This window comes from Vulpes vulpes, chromosome 1 (genome assembly GCF_048418805.1).
Source record: "Vulpes vulpes isolate BD-2025 chromosome 1, VulVul3, whole genome shotgun sequence".
NCBI lineage: Eukaryota > Metazoa > Chordata > Mammalia > Carnivora > Canidae > Vulpes > Vulpes vulpes.
The window spans coordinates 20,340,768-20,362,730 of NC_132780.1; the positions used below are offsets into that span (position 1 = coordinate 20,340,768).

The 21,963-nt window shown below is 55.9% G+C and overlaps 1 protein-coding gene across 4 annotated transcripts; it reads right to left on the reverse strand.

Moving 5' to 3' along the window:
* Positions 1 to 370: 370 nt before the first annotated feature.
* On the reverse strand, positions 371 to 20,852 carry PPP1R12C (protein phosphatase 1 regulatory subunit 12C). 4 transcript variants are annotated; one of them, XM_072759130.1, is made up of 22 exons: positions 20,451 to 20,852; positions 16,117 to 16,247; positions 15,910 to 16,028; positions 10,177 to 10,336; positions 6,486 to 6,630; positions 6,311 to 6,385; positions 4,954 to 5,027; positions 4,750 to 4,877; positions 4,441 to 4,499; positions 4,030 to 4,188; positions 3,886 to 3,953; positions 3,186 to 3,320; positions 2,872 to 2,962; positions 2,590 to 2,673; positions 2,443 to 2,503; positions 2,204 to 2,289; positions 2,051 to 2,091; positions 1,887 to 1,968; positions 1,619 to 1,723; positions 1,311 to 1,361; positions 1,085 to 1,135; positions 371 to 1,005 (listed from the first exon to the last, which is right to left on the reverse strand). In XM_072759130.1, the coding sequence occupies exons 1-22, from the start codon at positions 20,769 to 20,771 to the stop codon at positions 919 to 921; spliced, it is 2,313 nt and encodes a 770-aa protein (XP_072615231.1). In that variant the 5' UTR covers positions 20,772 to 20,852; the 3' UTR covers positions 371 to 918. The 4 variants fall into 4 exon arrangements, with proteins under 4 accessions (XP_072615231.1, XP_072615209.1, XP_072615216.1 ...); XM_072759108.1 differs by having other exon boundaries at positions 2,204 to 2,286; positions 20,451 to 20,848; XM_072759115.1 differs by lacking the exon at positions 4,030 to 4,188 and having other exon boundaries at positions 20,451 to 20,849.
* Positions 20,853 to 21,963: the final 1,111 nt, after the last annotated feature.

Consider the following 21,963-nt stretch of genomic DNA (forward strand, 5'->3'; position numbering starts at 1 on the left):
ACTCAACCACTCCTACTATCACATTCCTATTTTTCCAGAAAAATCAAAAATTCTAAGGTTTTTAAAATGCATTACCCCAAATTTTAAATGCTGCCAATTGGCTCAAAGTTGTTGCAAAAGCACTGATGTAAGACACCAGCTCCCAGCCTGACACAAACCCTGCCCTGCACTAGGCTACCTGGAGACCATGTCAGCACTGGTTTGGGGCCACAGTTCCAGCTCTAGACACTCATCCTGAAACCTGGACCCACCCAGTGAGCACGCACCTACCCACCCCTCAGCACCACCCACCTGAGCCTACAGTGTGGCCATTGAGGAGTGCAGATGAGCACAGAAGCACAGCCCCACCTCCAGTCGGGGACACAGTCACTGAGTGGCAACTTCACGACTTTTATTTGTGGTGCCTGTGCTTTGTCTCGAAAATATCTTCTCCCCCTGCCCCTGACAGTGGGCAAGAAGGGGGCAGCAAAAAATAGAGACATCCCTCCCTATTGCACACAGATGGCCCAGGCTGGCGGGACTCTTGGCACATTCTCGGATCCCTGTTCAGGAACAGGAGGGGTGACTGGGGTGGCATCACACGTGAGTGGGGGACCTCCGGTGGCCACTCTGGCCCTGGCTACTGGTCCTGGCACTTCCTGGTCCTCGGTTCCTCCCTGGTCCCACCTCCAGCCCCAGGGCACTCTCACCAGTGTCCCCCTACCTGGTTTGGCCTCTCGCCTCCATCCTGGCCTTAGGGGGGCCCCCCTTGGCTCCTGGGACTCTGTACTCCCCTCACAGTCTGGAGGCCCAGAAGGGAGGCTATGGCTTCTCAGAGACCCCCTGGGAGCCCTGTCACTCGTGCTCACACAGGGGAAGGGATGCGTGTGGCAGAAGCAGCTGTATAAATACGGGTACAGGGAAGGTTCTCCTCCAGAGTCACTTAGAGAGTTTGCTGATAACACGGATCAGGGCTGCGTTCTCATCCTTGAGCCTCTGGTTGTCAGCCCGGAGGTCGGACAGGGCCTGTGGGATGGGATGGGTCACAGCAGGGTGGCCCTGGGCCAGTGGAACCCACTGTGCACAGCACCCCCTAAGTCCTCACCTTTAGCTCCTCCTCAAGCTCGGCTGCCTTTCTCTCCAGGGCCCTGCGTTCCTGGAATAAATAGGAGAGGTGAAGCCCAGGGTCTGGGGTTCAGGGAGGGCCAGCGGTCAAAATAGGATGAGAAGGGTAGGGAGAGGTCAGAGGGTCACCATGCCCTCCTTCAGACCCACATGGGTTTGTAAGGCTGGTGACACATCTGGCCCCCACCCCAGCTGCCTCCACTCACGAATCTCTCCAGCTCCAGAAGGGCCGGTCTCTCTGCAAAGCGCTCCTGCCTCTGGTGAGAACAGAGAAAGCACAAGGCTCAGACATCCCAACCACAAAGACCAGGAGGGGAAATCAGCATGGGAGAGGGACAGCAGTCCAGGCTCCTGGAGGGCTGGGTCCCTCATCATCAGCCCTGATCCCAAGGGTCCCAGCCCTGCCCCCACAGCCCACCTCCCCCATCCCCCCTTGCTCTTGCTCCCCTGGGCATCCCTCATCATTCAGCCCCACCCCACCACCCCGCCCACCTCCAAGACCTCAGCACCTCACCTGCGTGGCTCGCTCTAGCTCCACCTTGAGCTGTGCCAGGCGCAGCGTAGTCTCAGTCAGAGCCTCACGAAGCCTCTCATTCTCACTGCGCAGCTCTGAGTACAGCTGAAGGACCAGCAGGAGGGGGACAGGGTCAGGCCTGCCAGTCCCACACAGCTCAGCGAGGCCGCTGGATGGCAGGGTGCAGGGAGGTGGCAGGCTAAGCCGCAGAGAAAGGGCAGTAGGGCAGGTGGACAGAGGCTGACAGTTGGGGCAGGGGACTGCAAACCTTTCTGAAGCCTCCATCAGGCTCTTCCGATTCTGGCTCGGGGTCCTGCACCCTGCGAGGTGAGGGGCCGCCCTCGGAAGTGCTGGGTGGAGGCGGGCAGGGCATCAATGGGGCTCCCTGCGGCCCTACAGACAAACCCAAACCCTTCCCTGCCCACCCTGTACCTGGACTCTGGGCTGCGGTCGGCCGGCTCCGCCTCCTCCCCCTGCGGGCGGAGGTGGGGTTCAGCCTGATGCCGGGAGGGGAGTCTGGCCCACCACCCTGCCGCCAAGGCCCACCCATAGCCCAGCTCGCCCCACCTGGGCCTTCCCGCTCACCTCTGCAGGCCCCCTCCACTCCTTGCCGAATTTGCGGTGCTCCCTGGCGGCCTGTGGTCCCTGACCCTGCCCATCAGGCACCTCTGCTGGGGGGAGGGGCAGGAATCAGCCCTGAAACCTGTGGAGGGGCCCCTCCCTGCCCTGTCAGGGTCCCTAGCCTGACCCCCCAAGAAAACAGCACAGCAGGATAGATGGGGAGGGGAGCGGGCAGGAGCCACCTCCCAGAGACCAGACCTCACCTCTCCGGGCAGGGCCTTCAGAATTCTCCACCCCAGGGATGCGGGGACGACGAGATGGGTCCTAGGGGACAGGGGCATGGAGGTCAGAATGGTCAGAGGACATGGGGTCTTGTACCACCCACTACCTGCTCATCTGACCCCTCTCACCAGGCTCTGCAGGCATGACTTCTCTGGCTCTGGGGCCTTCCCTGCTACCTTCTCGGCTTCCTTCAGGTCAGTCAGAGTCACACCCTGGCAGAGTGGGAGCAGTCAGGGGTCCTCGAGCTCAGGGCTAGCCCCTTAGGACCCAAGTCCAGGCCCCCAGGTCCTCCTCCCTTAGACCAGGGAGTCCTGGTCCCCAGCCCCTCCTTCCCAAGACCCACAAGAATTCAGGCCCCCAACCCCCTTTCTCAGGACCCAGGAGCCCAGTGCCCCAGCCCACCCCCACACCTGTGTGGACCTCCGAGACTGGCGCATGAGGCGGGAGCGAGCTTTCCGCTGGGATTCAGACTCCTCATCCCGCACAGGCATCTGGTAGGACCTGAGTGAAAGGTCCCAACTTCAGGGAGGGTTCCTTTGCAGCCCGTTCCCGTCCCACCCTTCCGACACCCTTCAGGGAAGGTAAGTTCTGTCAGAGGACTTCCAACTCACAGCAACCCTGGGACAAACCCCCTAGGGAGCCCGAGACCCTGGGGACACAGCCCTGGGCCAGCTAGGTTTTCCCAGCGGGCACGAAAGAGGCTTCCCACCCCCTGCCTCTTCACCTCCGCCTATCCTGGGAATCAGCTGGGGGCGCTATGGAGGCTACAGGGACATTTGGCTTCACTGGGGATTCAGACTCCGGAATCCTGGAGGGAGGAGTGGAGTGATCCAGAGGAGGACGCCTGGAGATCTCAAACCTGTGTGAATTCGTTCATCCAGCAAATATTATTACTCAAGCTTCAGTTACATGGCAGGTGCTAGAGATACAGACAGCAGTGAGCAAAAGATGAAAATCATCTCTGCCCCAATGAGTCAAACATGAACAGAAAAGAGGCAGAACAAACAATAAGCATAAAAAACCCTCATATGTCATCTGACATGCCAGAAGGCCAAAGTACTTTGAAGCAAGGAAACAGAAGGGGTGGGAGGTGGGAGAGTATGTGTGTGCAGACACTGCAGTAGCATGAGCAGGTGGTCAGAGTGGGCCTCACAAGGACCTGAGCAGGGAGTGGAAGCAAGCTGGGGGGTTGCAGAGCAAAGGCCCTGGGGCAGGAGTCAGAAAGGGATGGGGTGAGAGACACAGACAACAGGAGGTCATGTCACTGTGACCCTGGAAGCTTAACTCTGAGCTTTTACTTGATGTACCAGAAGGACAACTGAGGCAAAGAGCAGCCAAGGGCAGAGATCCCAGAGAGCAAAGGGACTTGCTCAGGTTCATACAGCCCCTACCCCGACAGGCCCAGGCCCTTCCTTGGCACTCACAGGGCAGAGGATTCCAGCACCTTACGGGAGGGTGTAGGCGTGATTCTGGCAAGACGGGGCTCCTTGGCCTGTGTAAAGAGAGAACGGAGAGAACATTCTCCTCGAACAGGGAGGGCTTGGTCCCCTGCCCCTCACTCCACTCACCTGAATGGAGGTCCCTTCCAGCCAAGAGGAGGAAGCTGAGCGCTGTAGCCCCACCCCAGGGGTGCCCTCGGCCTCCCGTCTGTCTGTGGGACCCAGGGTACTAGAGCTCCCCATCTTCTGGAGGCCAAAGCGCCTGGCAAAGGGAGCCTCCTCTGAGGGCTGTGGAAGAGCAAGGTCTTGGCTATAGAGAAAAGATCTTTCCAGAGGCTTCCCATGTTACCCCAGAAGGACCACAAAAACCACAATTCCCACCAGCCTCTGGAGGGTGGAGCCAGAAAAAAACAGTCAATGGGTCTGGGAGACTCTAGAAACTAACCTTGACCCTACATGCCCTGAGAAGAGGGTTGCACAGTTGATGGTATCAACTCCCCCTCCCAAAACAGCATGACCATCCAGAACATCCAGACTCACCTTGGGGCTCTGAGGGCTAGAGGGTGGCGGGGAAGACACTCCATTGAGAGTTCTGGATTCTGGAGAGGGTGGCTTGGTGTAAGAAAATTGAGATGCCAGCTGCCTCTCAGAACCAGCCCCTCCTCCCTCAGACCAGGAGTCCAGGCCCCAGCCCCTCCTCCCTCTGACTCAGAAATCCAGGCCCCCTAGCCCCTCCCCCCTCAGACCCAGGAGTCCAGGCCCCAAGCCCCTCCTTCCTCCCTCAGACCCTGGAGTCCAGGCTCCAGCTTTCTATTCCTAGATTCAGAAACCCAGACCCTGGCCCCTCACCTGTGAGGCCTTCTTCTCCCTCATCCTCATCTTGTATCGGCGGCCCCCCTGTACCCCCAGGCCGGCGTTCCTTGGACAGGTCCTGAAGGGAGATCTTTTCTCGGCTGCTCAGACGACACACAGAGCTCCTGGTGGGAGGGGGAGGGTATTGGGGTCCAAGTCCTGGGGGACTCCAACCCACCCACCCAGGCACCTACCCACTACCTTCGGTGTTTGCTGCTGGAAGGCACCTGGGGTTCCTGGCTCTTGCTCTGGGAGGCCTCCTTCTGGTTCCGCAGCTGCAAAGGGGGAAAGCAGGCTGCTGGGAGGGCCCCACAGCCCCAGTATCCAGGGCCAGTGTGCAGGGCTATGCTGCATGGCTGTGCTGGTCTGAGCTCAAGGATGCTCCAGGGGTGGGCTTGGAGGGTCTGTGGGCTCATCCGAGTGTCTTGCAGATGCTGTGCAGCATCTGGGTCCCTTGAGTTCTCACAGCCACCTCCTGGCTTCCCCACCTCCGGTCTCATCCCCAGAAGGATCTCTCTACTTCCCAAGGTGCCCTGCTCAACAGGGACACTAGCATAGTGCTCAGAACCAGGAGCCCCTGCCTCCTCTCTATGGCTCCCTGGGCACTGGCCCAGCCTCCACACAACAGTTCCTGCCCCAGGACAGCCAGTAACCCCCGGCCCAACCGGCAAGCCCCATGTACAGGAGGACTCTCCTCTAGGCTGGATACAGGCATACAGATTGTGCTCTCCCTCGCCAAGAGTTGACCCTGCCTCAACCTCTACAAACCCTGCTATGGCCCCATCATCTCCACTCTCAGCCTCATGCTACCCTCTGGCTGGCATTCAAGGCCCTTCAGGGCATACCCCTGTCCCAGGCCTCTCCTACCTCATGCTCCCACCCACCAGCCTTGGCACATGCTGTCCCCTCAAATCTGAGCACATGCCCTGGATGTGAGAAGCTATCTACCAAGGCAGAGCTACAACCAGCCCTTAAACAGAGGGATCTGTGTCCAGGTAGATGGTATACCTGCCCCTGGCTGGAAGCTCCAGGCAGAGGGCCTGGCCCCCTGAAGATGCTGCTTGCTACCAACAGGGTTTACTATCTGCCAAGCAACATTCTAAATGTTCTTCTTGGGTAACAGATATATTCCTTGTAGAATAACATATACTCCACATAATTCCTCATAAAGGTACACACACCATTACCCCATTTTACAGGTGAGGAAACAGAAGCCCAGAGGGGTTAAGTGACCAGCCCGAGCTCACACAGCAAATCCATGGCAGAGCTGGGATTCAGAGCCCAAAGTCCACACCAGTCATCCTTCACTCTGCATTTTTCCAGCAGCAGGCCCTGGCTCCGTGCTGGTTGACAGCATCCCAGGGCACCAGGGCAGATGAGGCCCAGCCTGAGCCTGGGATGGATTAACCTCATCTGTATCCCAAGGTATGACTGGGCCCCAGACTCTGCCTCCTCCCTTAACTCTTCTTCCTGACTCCATTACCAGCTGGGGAGGAGCTAGGCCACCAGGGAGGCCTTCCTCAGCCTGCTGAAAGGAGGGAGGGAGCCCAAGACTCACATCCTCCTGCTTCCGGGCCAGTTCCTCCAACAGACTCAGCACCTCTTCATCAGCCAGGTCACAGGGACGTTGCCCCTGGTGGAGGGAGAAGAAGGGGAGGGGTGGAGCATGACGGAGGTAAGGGAGGCCCTCCCCACCTTCACCTCCACCAGACCGCCAGCAGCCCGGCCCTCACCGCGTGGGTCAGCGAATCCATGCCCCCACCGTGCTCAGCCAGCAGGCGGCAAGCATCCTCCACACCCCAGTGGGCCGCTGCGTGTAGGGGGGTCCAGCCATCCCCATCCCGGAGCTCCGGGTCGTAGCCAGCCTGAAGGAGCAGCCTGGGGACCAGGAAGGCTTAGAATCAAGAACCAAGATAGGGGTTCTGCACCGATGGCTGACATCAGCTGGCTGTGCCATGACCCAGACGTGACAGCTCTGAAACGACCCCGGGCAGGTGGTGAAAAGCCACTGCGCAGAGACCCACCCATCAGGTGGCCGTCGGAATCTTGCTCCTTGTACCTGAAGGGGGTCAACTCTCTTGATTTTTCACCCCTGGGTGTGGGACAGACAGCCCCAGAGCCTATGAAAAGGTGGAGACCCCAGAAGGGGCAGCCTTGGGGGTGTTAGGGTTCTCAGAAACCACCGGCTTAGTGTGGCAGTTCCCAGTCAAGGCGACACTGCCCACTGGAGGACACCTGGCAGTGTCTGGAGACATTTCTGGTGGTAACAACCTTGGAGTGGGTGCCAGAGATGCTACTGACATCCTACAGTGAGAAGGCAGGCCCCACAGCAAAGACTGATCTAGTGGCCAGCCTGAGGAACCCTGACTTAGAAGTCTCTATTAGATGGGATGCCTGGGTAGCTCAGTGGTTGAGCGACTGCCTTTGGTTCAGGTCATGGTCCCTGGATCCTGGGATGGAGTCCCGCATCACGCTTCCTGCAGGGAGTCTGCTTCTCCCTCTGCCTATATCTCTGCCTCTCTGTGTCTCTCATGAATAAATAAATAAAAATCTTAATAAAAAAAAAAGACCATTAGACCACAGGATTTGGGGGAAGACAATCCTGCCCACAGCTTGCAACTGCCTCTGGAGAATGGGCATCAGGCTCTGTGTCAGTGGAAAGAGCTAATACAAGGTGGGAGGATGGAGAGGAGATATTTAATAAGGAGGCTTTTCAAATGAAAGGGTCCCTGTGTGGTCCTGCTGACCTCACCACTCACCTTCTAGAGATCCCAAGCTCCCGCCACGTGCCCAGTGTGTGTGGCCACGGGGGGGGGGGGGGGGGGGGGGCGGGGGGGGCCCACAGCACATGCTGATCCCTCTGCCTGGGATGGGAGTTCACGTGGTCACCAGCTGTCCCCAGGCCAGAGGTCCTGCAGGCCCTGCCCACCACCCTGTTTATCCTTCTATCTGGAGGTTCTCAACCAGGGACAGCATTGGCCCCCCAGGGGCACCTGGCAATGCCCAGGCATGTTTGGTTGTCATGACTGTGGTGGGGGTGTTCCTGGCACCCAGTGTAGAGCCCCAGGATGCTGCTCAACATCTTAAGATGAACAGGGCACAGTGCACCCTGTTGTCATCCAGCCCTAGGTCATGAGCATGGAGGCTGGCAGGCCCTTCATGCACTCAGGGCCTCCAATGTGGCCTGCTTCTATGCTCACCTGGCTCCCCAGCAGACCTGCCCCATTTGCCCGTGTATCCCCAGTCCTAAAAGATGGCCTGACATACAGTGGGTGCTCAGTAAGTCAGTCTTGAGTCAATGGCATCAAATAATTGCACACCTCTCATCTCTATGAGAACATCAGTTACACTGTCTTAAAAACGCAGTCAATGGATCTGGTTGTAAAGAGAAGCCATTCAGAGGGGCAGTAATGAAATGAGATTCATAGATAATGTCTGCATCTGAAGCACCTGAGTTCTGGGGCAGGAAATGAGGCTGCCCCCAAATACGAACTCTCCGCCTGTTGGTAACAGCACCGGCTCTCGGCTAGACACACTGTCATGGGCCAAAGCAAAAATGTCCCAGTCTCCCTGGCAGCTGTGAATGACCAGGTGAATAACTGGGATGATGGTAATGCCAAGTAAATGCCAGGTAGTCTGCCAAATGGGATGTCAGCATTAAGTGTGTATGTCACTTCTGGATTGTTCTTCTAAAAGGACATCGACATTTGCTCTCTTTGCCCTTGCCTCCTTCCTCCTGCCTGGGATACAGATGCAATTGCAGCTAGTCCATCAGCCACCTGAGACTCAGGGGTGGAAGCCACAGCCAGAAGAAAGCAGGGCTGGGTGCATGACTGGGCCCAACCATTTACAGTATCCCATCCCTCTTGCCACAGGGATTGGCTTCAGGATGGGCAGGTATCCAAGGCGGCCCAGTGAGGATCAGACCAGGTCTTTTGCTGCAAGTACAGAGGACAAAGCATTCTATGCTCTCACAGTAGGTAAGCAACTAGGACATGAGCCTGGAGCTATTAGGGGTCATCTTAAGTACCTCACGGGAAAACCTCCCTAAAAGCACAACACAGAGGTGAGCAGAGATGAGGGATTCATCTCTACTCTACTTTCTGACTAAAAATAAAATATAAATCACAAGGGAGGGGTAAGAACTGGAGCCAACCACCTCAATAGAAAGGGGTGAGGAGGGGCAACTGTGTGGCTCAGTGGTTGAGCATCTGCCTTCGGCTCAGGTCATGATCCCAGGGTCCTGGGACAGAGTACCCCATCAGGCTCCCTGCATAGAGCCTACTTCTGCCTCTGCCTATGTCTCTGCCTCTCTCTCTGTGTGTCTCTCATGAATACATAAATAAAATCTTTTTAAAAAAAGGGGTGAGGGGGTGAGGCAGCCAAACACAGATGAGGCCCAGGTGAGGACAGTAGCAAGAGAACATGCGCTGTTTGAATACATGTAATGTAAAATACATATGCGCCAGATAACCTGGTCTTTGAAATACAGAAATAAAGACTGCTAGAACTACAAGGACGAACAAGCAAAATTCATAAGCATAATAGGAAATTTTAGGGGACACCCGACTGGTTCAATTGGTGGAGCATGTGACTCTTGATCTCAGAGTTGTAAATTTGAGCCCCATTCTGGGTGTAGAGATTACTTAAAAATAAAATCTTTAAAAAAAAGGGACGCCTGGGTGGCTCAGTGGCTGAGCATCTGCCTTCAGCTCAGGTCATGATCCTGGGGTCCTGGGATCGAGTCCCGCGTCGGGCTCCCTGCGTAGAGCCTGCTTCTCCCTCTGCCTGTGTCTCTGCCTCTCTCTCTGTGTGTCTCTCATGAATAAATGGATAAAATCTTTAAAAATAATAATAAAATAAAAAATCTTTAAAAAAATTTCTTTCTACACCTCTCACAGGAACTGCCAGAGTAGGCAGATGGAAAGAAAAATCACTAAGAATATAAAGGATTTAAATAGCACAACTATAAAGCTGACCTAATAACCTATATACAACGCTGCACTTGATAGCATGGCTCTTTTCCTGCTTACACATACTCAGGTATAAAGCAAACCTCAGAGGATTTGAGAAACCTGGAATCACATAGAACCCACTGTCTGACCATGGTACGATCAAGCCAAGAAACGGGTAAAGAAATGATGACGAGAAAATCTCATGCATCTGAAATTAAGGACATACTTCTAATAATCCAGGGGTCACAGAAGAAAGACTATAAATTGGAAAATGTTTTCAACTGAATAACAAGGAAGAACCTACACATCAGGACTTGTAGAGACAGCTAAGGCTGTATGTACACAGAAATACATACTCAGCCTGCATCCATAACTTAAAAATTCCACAGGAAGGTGTAGACTGTGTAAGGAACAGACAGGCCCAAGGCAAGGAGCAGGCCAAAAGGAGGACTACACCAGCCCAGCTCACCTCATCACTTCGATGTAGCCTTTAGCGGCGGCCACATGCAGGGCAGAGGCCCCCGTCCGGGGGTGCCGGGCCTCTGGCATGGCACCCCCGTTCAGCCAGCATCTGGTGTCATGAAGCAGCAATTCCTCCTCAGCCCGTTTGGCCGCCTCCACATCCACACCTGAAAGGACGAGAAGGGGCAGCAGGTGAGAATCACACTTCGAGCTCCAGGTGGCACAGGGCTGCAGCCCTGCCAGGTCCCTCCTGTGGGACTTGGAGGACCTGGGCTTCCCCACTGGGTCTCCATGTCGCTGCTGGGAAGCAGAGGGACCAAGGATCACAGGCCTTCTCTTGTTTCAACTGAAATGTCAGCTTTTTGCGATTTCTGAGCATAAAACCTCAAGTTTACGGAGCAAACCCAATGTTTGATGACATCTGACTCTCAGTAGCACCACCAGTAAAATCCTTAGCCCCGCATCTTCACACACTTTGTCATGAGTATTTCTGTCACCCGGGAATAGGATAAACAAAGCAAAGAGCCACCAAATAAAGTGTTGTGTCACTGGGGCAACAGCTCTGTCCTATCCACGGGCTAATTCCGGTTCACAGCTGTGCCATCACCTAGCACAATCAAGTGAGAGGCCAGCATGCTTCTTGGTCGGTCAGTTTCACCATTTCCCTCGGTTTCATGGAAAAGCTATACTGTATTTATGGATGTAAAAGGCAAGTTATGACTTTAAATGTTAGTGGATTTTGGATCAAAACAGGCAGCCTTGTTGACGCTGGAATAGTATGTTGACCATCACTAAGAATCTGCACTTTGATTGGTATCAACCTTCGGGACAGGAGTCAAAAATGGTCTTTTCCAGAGAATATTCAATCTTTCTCCTTTACGGCTTTTTCAACTGTGAGGCTTCTCACGCTTACTGAAGTGCTGCGTGGAGCTGAGCCATCCTCATGTGCAGCTACTGAGCACTTGAACCGTAGCTAGTCCAAACTCACATGGGTTATGAATGTAAAATATACACTGGATTTCGATGTGTGGAGAGAAAAAGCATGCAGCAACCCACAAATAGATTTTTTTTTTTTTTTTTTTTTTTTTTGGTTAGAGCGAGGAGAGCGTGGCATGGGGGGACAAGGGGAGAGGAAGAGAGAGAATCTCAAGCAGGCTCCATGCCCAGTGCAGAGCCCGACAACCTCATGACCCCGAAATCCTGACCTGAACTGATATCAAGAGTTAGATGCATAACTGACTGAGCCACCCTGAGGTGGGGGGCTTAATGGAGGTTAAATAAAATATATCACTAAAATTAATTTCACCTGTATCCTTTTACATTTTGTAACTGCACCTACTTAAAAATTTTCAATTACACTTGTGGCTTGTGCTGGCTTTCCATTGGACAGCACTGGCAAAGAACCACTTGGGTTCTTTAAACATTTAAATATGACAGAGAAAACAGACACCCCCTATGTGCCCCTCACACATCTCATCTGTTCCCTGTGGCCCCAGAGGTAACCACCATCACAAACTTGCTTCCATGCACTTTATTTTATCCTTACTACATATTCTGTAAACTTCTGTCCTAGGTCTACACGTGGAATCCAGAGTGCACTCCCCACTGCGACACGGAAGCTACCCTGAGCCGATTGTACATTTGCGCCACCTGGCGGTACCTGGGCACTCAGGCCTGACCCCTAGTAGGATCACCTGGGGTCTCTGGTTTGGCACTGACTCGGCAGCTGTCCAAGGAAGGTTTGGTTGCTGAGGGCCTACCTGGAGGTCCCAGGCTGGGGTGGAAAGGCCAGGTGAGTGCTGAGGACTCAGGGACACTCCCCATCCCACAACTTCCTTAAAGGGAATCACCTTCAATCCTATTAGAGATGCCTATGCCTTTCTTGGGCAGGGAGGGGTGGGGTTGGCTGACCTTTTATTCAACCTCCATCAGTATCCTTTGACGTGTTCATACACATCCTTCTGCAATTTGGTTTTGCTGAGATCTGACTGTGTTTATTGATGGAGCTCTTGATTGGGGTTGGCAAACCTGTTTGGTTTTTCAGTTTTGTTGTTGTGGTGATGGTAAGACAAAGGTAACATAACGTGTCAATTTTGCTATTTTAAACTGTGCAGTTCTGCAGCATTTGGACGTTCACAATGTGCAACCATGGGCCCCCATCCATGTCCAGAACTTCCCCATTATCCCAAAAGGAAACCTCCCATAAAGCAGTCATTCTCTGTAGCCCACTCCCCCAGCCCCTGGCAACCACCAATTTACTTCCTGTCGCTAAGACTGCCTATTCTGGAAGGCATCTGTGTTTGTAAATAAAGTTTTATTGGAACACAGGCCCATCATTTACATTTTGCCCCTGCCTGTAGTGGGGAAAGCAGCCACAGGGGACAGTTGCAACATGACAGCGCCTCCCACAAAGTCTAAAATATTTACAGTATAGTCTTTCAGAGAAAAAGCTTGCCAGCCCTGCTTAGATCATTATTTACAGATTAGTTATTTATCCATGCTTCTTTTGGTGTAGGCCCTCGCCTTTCATGCCTGCTAACACCCAGATGAAGATTCTTGTCCGAGGGTGGGAGGGCCTGTCAGGTGGCTCCCTTCCTGCCCAGTGCTGCATCCTTGTGGGCAAAGTGGCCAAAGGGTGCTGTCTATACAGGACACGGTGGCTGGGCTGGGGGCAGCATCTGCTGCAGGGCTCCTGCTGGCCTTGCTGCCATCTATGCTACCTATACTTATCTATACGTTACCTATACTAACGTCTTCCCTATACTACCCTGCGTTCAACCCACACAGCTCCAGCATGACTGCACCCAAGGCAGGGCTCCATGGGTGGCCACGTCACCAGGCTTAACCACCCTCCCCTCTTGCCCTAGAGACTAGCTTGTTGCGGGCTCAGACTGAGGGTTGGCGGCTTAGACAACTGAGGAAGCCTAGTCCTGGTTCAGCTGGAGTATCAGTCTGAACTGTTAGAAACTGTGAGAGGGGCAGCCCGGGTGGCTCAGCAGTTTAGCACCCTTCAGCCCAGAGCGTGATCCTGGAGACCCGGGATCGAGTACCACATCGGGCATCCGGTGTGGAGCCTGCTTCTCCCTCTGCCTGTGTCTCTGCCTCTCTCTCTCTCTCTCTCTCTGTCTCTCATGAATAAATAAATAAAATCCTTAAAAAAAAAAAAAGCAAAAAGAAAGAAACTGAGAGAATCTGCCTAAGAACAAGGTCAATGCAGAGTTCAGTACAGTGATGGTTTTCTTTGTATGCCTGAAGTCTGTCCAATTCCTAGACTTCAGTTACATAGCCCAAAAATTGTATTTTTTTTTAACCTGTGGAAAAATATACATAAAGTTTACCACCTTAACCCCTTTTTAAATGTGCAGGTCAGGGGCATCTGGGTGACTCAGTTGGTTAGGCGTCTGCCTTCAGCTCGGGGCATGATCTTAGGGTCCTGGGATCAACCCCACATTGGGCTCCCTGCTCAGCGGGGAGCCTGCTTCTCCCTCTTACTCTGCCATTCCCCCTGCTCATGCTCTCTCTTGCGCTCTTAAATAAAATCTGTAAAAAAATTAAAATAAAATAAAATAAAATAAAATAAAAGTATAATCACACTGTTGTGCAACCACTACTGACATCCTTCTCCAGAACACTCTTATCTAGCAAAACTGAAACTTGGTACTGATTAAACAGCAACTCTCCATCTCCCCACTCTGCCAGCCCTCAACACCTACCATTCCACTCTCTGTCTACAGATTTGACCACTTTGGTCACATTGCTCACGAGAATGGAATCATACAGCACTTGTCCTTTTTATGCCTGACTTATCTCACGGAGCATAATGTCCTCAAGGCTTGTTCACGTTGCAGCAGTTGTCAGAATCTCTTGCCTTTTTAAGGCTGAATAATATTCCATTGTGTGCACATACCATATCTTGTTTATGCATCTGTCCGCTGACGGACACTTGGGCCGTATCCACCTTTTGGCTGCTGTGAACATAGCTGTACAAACCGCCTCTTCGGCCTGAGCCAGGCTACAGTGGGTTCCCACAGCGGCAGCATCCAAGCACCATCCTGCACGCTACTTTGAATCACAAAGGAAGATGCCTCCACAGTAGAGCCACCTGGCCAGTGCCCTTCAATGAGGTTCAAGGCTAGCATCAACAGCAACAGGGCAGACACATGGGGCCTGTCTCCCGCAGCAACGTGCTAAGAAGCTCCTGCCAAAAATGCAGAACTGAATCTCCTGGTGAAGCAGAGGCCAGGTCCAGGCTGAGGGACACGTCATGTGAGGAAAGCAAGGGGAAGCTAGGACACAGGAGGACAATGAGCAGGCAGGGCACGGTCCCAGAAGGATCCAGGAGGGGAGGCCACAAGTTACAGTAGCATCAAGGTCCCCGCGCCCACAGCAAAGTAGCAATGTGACAGCCCGTGTCCTTGTTCCAGGAGATACTGGCTCCCATGACGGACGGGGTTACATTGTCTGCAGCACGTTCTCGAGAAGGCTGGGAACAGAGAGGGAGGCAGCCAGGAAAGGAAGAGAGAAGGGAAGGGAGAGGGAAGGTGGGGAGCTATTTATGTATGGTGGGGGGTGGGGGAGAGGCAGGGCGACTGCAGATGTGCCAGAACGGGACAACTGATCAACCTCTAGCATGTTATTCCACTAGAACAAGACATCCAAAATGGGCAAGTGCACGGGGACAGAGAGCTGAGTGGTCTCCTAGGGCCAGGTGGTAACGGGGTGATCGAACCCTCTGAAACAACATGCTGATAGATGCACCATACCAAAAGCGCTAATAAAACAGTGGGCTGCACACACTTTCAAAGAGAATTGTGTGAGCTTGGAACCACATCTCCACTTAGCCGCTCAAACCCGGGCAGAGCTCAGGGAGGTCACATGGGTGCTCCCCAGAAGACCGTCCTAGCCTTTCTCCAAACGGGAAGTTTCTCAAGGTAAAAAGTCAAAGGAGAGGAGGGAGCTCAGCTCTGCCTTACCTCACTGCCCCTTTTAAGCAGGGCAGGGGGTGCCCTGACCCAGATGCCCACCTGCCCACCTCCCCGTGGCTCTCCAGCAGACACCAGAAGTCATCCTGCCCCAGCTGAGAATCTAGGGATCCAGGCATCTGGGCATCACCCTCAGTGCCTGCTCTTCAGAGCCTCCCTGAACCCTCCACGAGGCCCTCCAGACTCCCAGCCCTGCGTACACACCTCAGCGGCCGCCTCACTGCACCTGGACCAGCACCCCCAGCCCTGTGTCCTCTGCTTCCAGGCCAGTCAGCCCACAGCCTTCCCCACACACCCCATTCATCAACTGGTCCTACACGGCTGTGCAGGGCAGGGGTGGGGTGGATATGGTTGGTCATAAGGTCCTCTGAGAACTTGCTGGAAACAACACACATTCTGTCTAGAAACATGAACTTGGTAATACACAGAGTTGCAGAGGATCCTGGGTCCCACATTAACGACCACCAGGGTGCAGTGACCCGGTGCACAGGAGGACCAATCCCCCAGGGCCCTGCCCGAAAAGACAATTCCACTTAAGAGACCCTCACCTCCTCTTCTGCGTGTCCAGCAGTGGCTCAAGCACTCTTTACTATCACTCCCCATGCCAAGCAACCCAAAGGATCAGTACTCACACTCCCACTTCACAGGAAAGGAAACCAAAGCACAGAGAGTCAGAGAATCCTAGAATATGCAGGGGCTGACCTCTGCGCCCTGGCAGTCTTCCCCCTTGTGCCCACAGTCAGCACCCAGGGGCCCACCTCGGTAGGCAATCTCCGCCTTCAGCAGCCCCTCCATGGCATCTGACTCAGCCAAGTCCAGGGGCAGGTCCCCATCGCTGTTGACAGCGGCAATGTTGGCCCCGTGGCTCAGGAGGTACCTGGAGGCAGGTAGGGGCAGGAAGGTCAGGGCTGAGGGGACTGAGCTCCAGCCCCCAGGGGGACCCCACTTACCCTCCCCCACCTCACCTGGCGATGTCCAGATAACCACAGGAGGCAGCCACATGCAGAGGCGTCCAGCCCTCATTGTCGGCCTGGTTCACCGTGGCACCCTGCTCCACCAGGAAGCGTACCACCTCCAGGTTCTCATCGATACATGCCTGGAGCACAGAGGACACAACTGTCAGCCCTCACCTGACCCAGACACCACACACCCAGAAAGGTAAGACCCCTGCAGAGGCCGTGACACAGATCCAGGCAACAAGCAGTTGTGACATTCAAGGGAGAGACCCTGATGTCCCTAGGACAGATCCTGGAAGGCGCCAACACTATCCCTGGAGGACCCATCAGTACCCAGCTATTTAGGACACCCCTGGCTTCCCAAAGGTTAGGTCTGCTGGGCATTTGGAGTTCAGTGGAGACCATGACAGCAGGACACCCAGACCCCTGCAAGCAGGAATTGGATAAAGAGAGGTGGCTTTTCTCCAAGTGTAGAAATCCTGAATGGTACTTTGTGAGATATGATGCACCCCAGTCACCACCAACAGCACAGGGCTTCCAGTGACGGACAACTCCTCCCTCAGACCAAGAGTCCAGGCCCCCAGCCCCTCCTCCCACAGACCCAGGAGTCCAAGTTCCCAGCCCCTCCTCCCTCAGACCCAAAAGTCCAGGTTCCCAGCCCCTCCTCCCTCAGACTGTGGAGTCCAGGCCCCCAGCCCCTCCTCCCACAGACCCAGGAGTCCAGGTTCCCAGCCCCTCCTCCCTCAGACTGTGGAGTCCAGGCCCCCAGCCCCTCCTCCCACAGACCCAGGAGTCCAGGTTCCCAGCCCCTCCTCCCTCAGACCCAGGGGTCCAGGCCCCTAGGCCCTTCCTCCCTCAGACACAGGAGTCCAGGCCCCCAGCCCCTCCTCCCTCAGACCCAGGAGTCCAGGCCCCCAGGCCCCTCCTCCCTCAGACCCAGGAGTCCAGGCCCCCAGGCCCCTCCTCCCTCAGACACAGGAGTCCAGGCCTCCAGCCCCTCTTCCCTCACACCCAGGAATCCAGGCTCCCAGACCCAGGAATACAGGGCCCCCAGACCCTCCTCCCACAGACCAGGAGTCAGGTCCCCCAGCCCCTCCTCCCTCAGACCCAACGGATACACTCCAGGAACTGACCATGGCTCTGACTTGTACCCTGAGGAGAGACTCCTGGCCCCTGGGGCCCAAGGCTCTGCAGAGCTGGTCAAATCATTAAGTCCCTGGAAACAGGGCAGAATTATGGTCCTGGACAAGACCCCTAAAGGAGTAGGGATGGCTGTGTTAGCATGTGCCCAGAGCCTGGGGCCCAAGACGCAGCTCCCACGCACGGAGGGCCAACTATGTACAGACTATTGTGCCAAGGGGTCTACACTTGGGTAGATCCTCTCTCATCTTCCTGCTGTCAGGGCTCTTGTACTGCAGAGGAAGAAATCAGTCTCAGGGAGACAAGAGCCCCAGCCTGAGTAGGCACAGCAAGTGGGAACAGGGCAGGGTTTTATAGCCCAGGGCACACACAAACACCCGGTGGGCACTGGAACCTGCCCTGGGTCAAGGAAATGGGTGGACCTGAAATCCTGGGTTCTCAGGGTAAATTAACCCCCCAACTCCCTCACCTCTCCAAAACCGCCCATCTGGAGAAGGGGGGAGGAGGCCATGAGGGCCAAGAGCATGAAGTCATGGAAACTCAGGCCGTGAAAGGGGGGCCACACGTGCCCTGGGAACGGGATGAACTCGGCTTCGTTTATTTCCACCCGGTTGTCATGGTGATGGGGGGGTGTCGAGGAGGGAGATGGGCCTTTCCCTTTCAAGGACCTGGCTAGGCACAGGAATCCATGTGAAAGATGCCCAAGGCCTGGGCACCAGGGATTCAAGAACCCAGATGACAGCCACCACCCTCTCCCCAGACCCAGGAGCCCAAGCTCCTCCCCACCACCCAGAACCAGAAGTCCAAAAGCCTCCCTGCCCCCAAACCCAGGAGTTTGCCCCTCTCCCCCAGACCCAAGAGTCCAAGACCTTCCCCAACCCAGACCCAGGAGCCCCAGCTTCCATCCTCCCTATTCAGACCTAAGAACCGTGGCTCCCGATCCCTTCTATTCCAGACCAGACCTAACCATTAGGCAATTTTGGGGAAAGGGGAGAGGAAACTGGCTTTATCAAGTGGTTAACGGACCCATCTGAAGCAGGCACTGGGATCTGAGAACTCTGGGCACACGACCAGGGCAGGGGGCTGATGCCTGGGGACCCACTCCAGGGAGAATTCAGAAAGGAAACCACAGCCCCAGGACTCACCCAGACGAGGCAGCCAACTGTCCCAGGCTGTCTGGGACTTTCACTGCTAAAACCAGGCCAGTCTCATGCAAACCAGCATTAGTTGGTCACCCCACAGCAGATCTGACCCAACCCCAGCTCGCCCGGTTGCTGGCCACGTGACCTGAGGCAAGAACTTCCCCTTTCTGAACCCCCAAAGCCCTAACCGTTCAGGCCACCTGCAAAGTGAGTTTACCAACTGCTTGCCTGGAGAAGGGGAAAGATTGCACCTGAAAGGGCAGCCTGACAGGCCAGGTCAGACTTGCCTTTTGCAAGGATCTAGGCCCAGGAGGGTGACAGAGGAGGGCTCAGCCTGAAGAACAGGACCAAGAGTGCCTGAGGGAAAGTCCAGCAGAGCTAAGGTGTGGATGGTGGAAGAGGAAGGGGGATACAGGAGCCTCAGGCCCCTCTCTTGGGCTTGCAAGTACTCTACAAGGCCTCAAGGAAGCAGGACCCTCCTCTGGGTGGAAGACAATTTCCCAGACAGCACTAAAGACTCTGGATGGGACAGGCCTAGGAGTTGGAAAGGAGAAAGAGGGGAGGGGATAGCACTCAGACCAGGTGGCACAACTCCCCAGCGGAATGCCTCTGCTGCTTCTGAAGGGATTTCCACACAGGCCACCTCCCTCCTTCACCAGAGCCCTGCCAAGAAGGGCTGCCCACTAGTCCTGCTGCACAGGTGACACTGAGGCACAGAACGGACAGTAACTTTTGTAACCACAAGGCTGAGGAACTGAGACTAGAACTTAGGACTTAGACAATTCTGCTTTCCCTCAACTGCTCCTCTCTTCATGGGGACCTGAGAAGTGGGCCTCCTCAAATATCCCTGCCTCCCCCACCAGCCTTTCCTTCCCAGGGTCTTCTCTGGCTCCATCAATTACCAAACTCCACGGATTCTGGCAGGCAGGAGAGGGCTGAGGACTCATCCAGGAAGGGCATGGTCTCAGGGATGAGACAGGGGGTGGGGGCTCTTCCATGGCCAGTCCTGTCCCTGATGCTCCCACTGTAGGGGAGCAGATAAATGCATCTTGAACCAGAGAGAGTCCTGGGGCGTAAGGTGGCCCTCGTTTTGGGAAACAGAAACACTGGAGGCAACAATCAGGGAGTCTTGGAAAGGCATAGGGGCCATGCTGTGGAGAGAACCAGCAGGGTTCTAGAACCCCTCGTGGAGGTGGTATGACAAGAGCCAGAGAGACCACAGAGTCTACAGGAGAGAAGCTGCCCAAATGCACAGGAGAAAGCAAGATGACCCAGAATAGAGCATCGGGTGCTTTGAGATTCCCTCAAAAAAGGGCAAGAATACAGGCCTAGACAAGGGGAAGGGGCAAGAGACCAGGAGGTACCTGGAAGACACATCCCTGACACAAGGCCTACTGTGAGAGACCAGAGGTGGCACAGCCTCCAGAAAGAGAACACAGCCAGTATCTGGGTGGACATAGGATGAGGTGATCCAGACCTAGAAGAAAGTGGCTCAAGCAAGAGCATCCTCACACAGCAACAGATGGCACTGCCCAAGGGTGAGAAGGAATAGGGAGGAGGACGCATTGTGCAGCAGCACCATGGAAGATCTGGGCCTAGCCAAAGATGTAGCACAGGCCGGGGACCAGGGGAGGAAGCTCCTTAGGCGCCAGAGAGGAGGTTGCTGCGCAGTGAGGGTGGTACCCGCCTGGAAAGGGGAACAGCGGGGTACAGGGGATTTAAGTACTACCGTCGGTGTACCGTCGGGACACCGACGAGGCTGGTAAGGCGCGCTCAGGGTCGGGAGGAGGCGGCGCCAAGTGACCACCACCAAGACCAGCGGCATGCACCAGACTGAAGCTGTCAGCAGTGGCTCGGGTCCAGGGAGAGGGCGGCGCAGGGTGGCAGAGACCAGGGCCGGCTGAGGAGGAGGCTCAAGGCTGCAAGCGGGGAGCTCGAGGTGGGCGCGAGCGGAGAGCGGAGCGCAGGCCAGGCCTGGCGACCGTGACTCAGGCTGGGAGGATGCTCGAGGAGCCTCGGACCCAGGGCGGACCAGGTCCCGGAAGGGGCCGGGGCGCTGACCTGGTGCAGGGCGCTGATGCCGTCGGCGTTGGTGGAGTCGAGCACTGCGCGGGCGGGCGGCGGGGCGGCGGGGTCGAGCTCGGTGCCGGGGCTGGGGTCCGCCGCGCGCAGCATGAGGCGCGCCTCGTCCAGGTCGCCGCCCGCGCAGGCCGCCAGAAACTCGGCGGCGCGCTCGAAGCGCACGGTGCGGACGCGCCGCTCCCCGGGGCCTGGCTCGGCGCCCCCCCGAGCCCCCCATTGCCGCAGCTGCTCCTGCCGCCGCTCGCGAGCCGCGGCCGCCGCGGCCCCCGGTCCCGCCCCCGGACCGTCCTCGCCCGACATCGCGCCGCCCGCCCGCCCGGAGAGCGAGCGAGCGAGCGTACGCCGAGCCCCGAGGAGGAGCCGCCGCCGCCGCCGCCCGCCCGGGCCGCTGGGAACTGCCGCTGGCCCAGCGCCGCCCGAGGATCAGTCTGCCCCCGCCTGGAGCGCCGACGTCAGCACGCCTCCGCGGGGTGCGCTGGGAAATGGAGTCCGCAAGCGGAAGTTGCTAATGGCAACCTCCCTGCCTCGCTCCGCCCCGAGGCGCACCGGGAAGTCCGCCGCTCCAGGCGACCGGTGGACGGTTGGAGTGGGGGTGGGGGTGAGAGTGGGGGCGGGGGCGCCCCGGGAAATGCACTGCTAGGTTCCACGGGGCCGGGAGCCGGGAAGGACATAATGCTCATTTACCCACATAATTCATTAATTGTGGGCTCTTTGGTCAGCTCCCTTCAGCTAGAAATAAGCGGCCGGAGGGCAAGGACGTTTGTCTTCTCTGCGCGCTACTTATCCCCAGGACCCAGAATGGAGCTTAAAATTGCGCGACCGAAGTTAATTTCTGCACGAATTAATTAATGGATTCCCGAGGTCAGGGGAAACACCAGGGCACCCCGCAACCCGGAGACCCTTCAGGGCAATCCCAAACCCCAGCTTTCCGGAGTGGCCACCCAGGTCATGCTGGGAGATACAGTGGGCAGTCAGAGTTCATGGCCATCGGCCCACAGCGCCAGCGCACGCCGGGAAATGTAGTCCTCAGGGCCACGCCCCTGGAAACACAGTACGTCCTAGGCAGAATCCCAAGCCCCCCAAAAAGCCAGGCCCAAGGGCAGGAGAAGTCCAAAGTCCCTCATGGTGACCCCTGGATCACATCCAGTCAAGGGGCCCAAGGGGCGGGGTCCACAAGGACAGCGCCCCCAGAACCTTCATTCATCCGCCCTTCTTCCGGGGGCCCCCTGCAACGCGGAGCACGCTGGAAAATGTAGTCTAGGCTCTACATGCTCGCAAGCCATGCTGGGAATTGTAGTCCTGGGTGAGGGGCTCCACGTAGCACTTTAAAACACGAAATAATCCTCACTTTAAGTGTCCTGCGCCTAAATCCTGGCTAGGAGAGATAGAGGCACTTTGAAGTCGGATCCAAGACCCGTAAAAATCGCACAGAAAGGCGCTGAAATTTGGATAGCGGCAACAGCCTTTTTTCTTTTCTTTTTTTTTTTTTTTT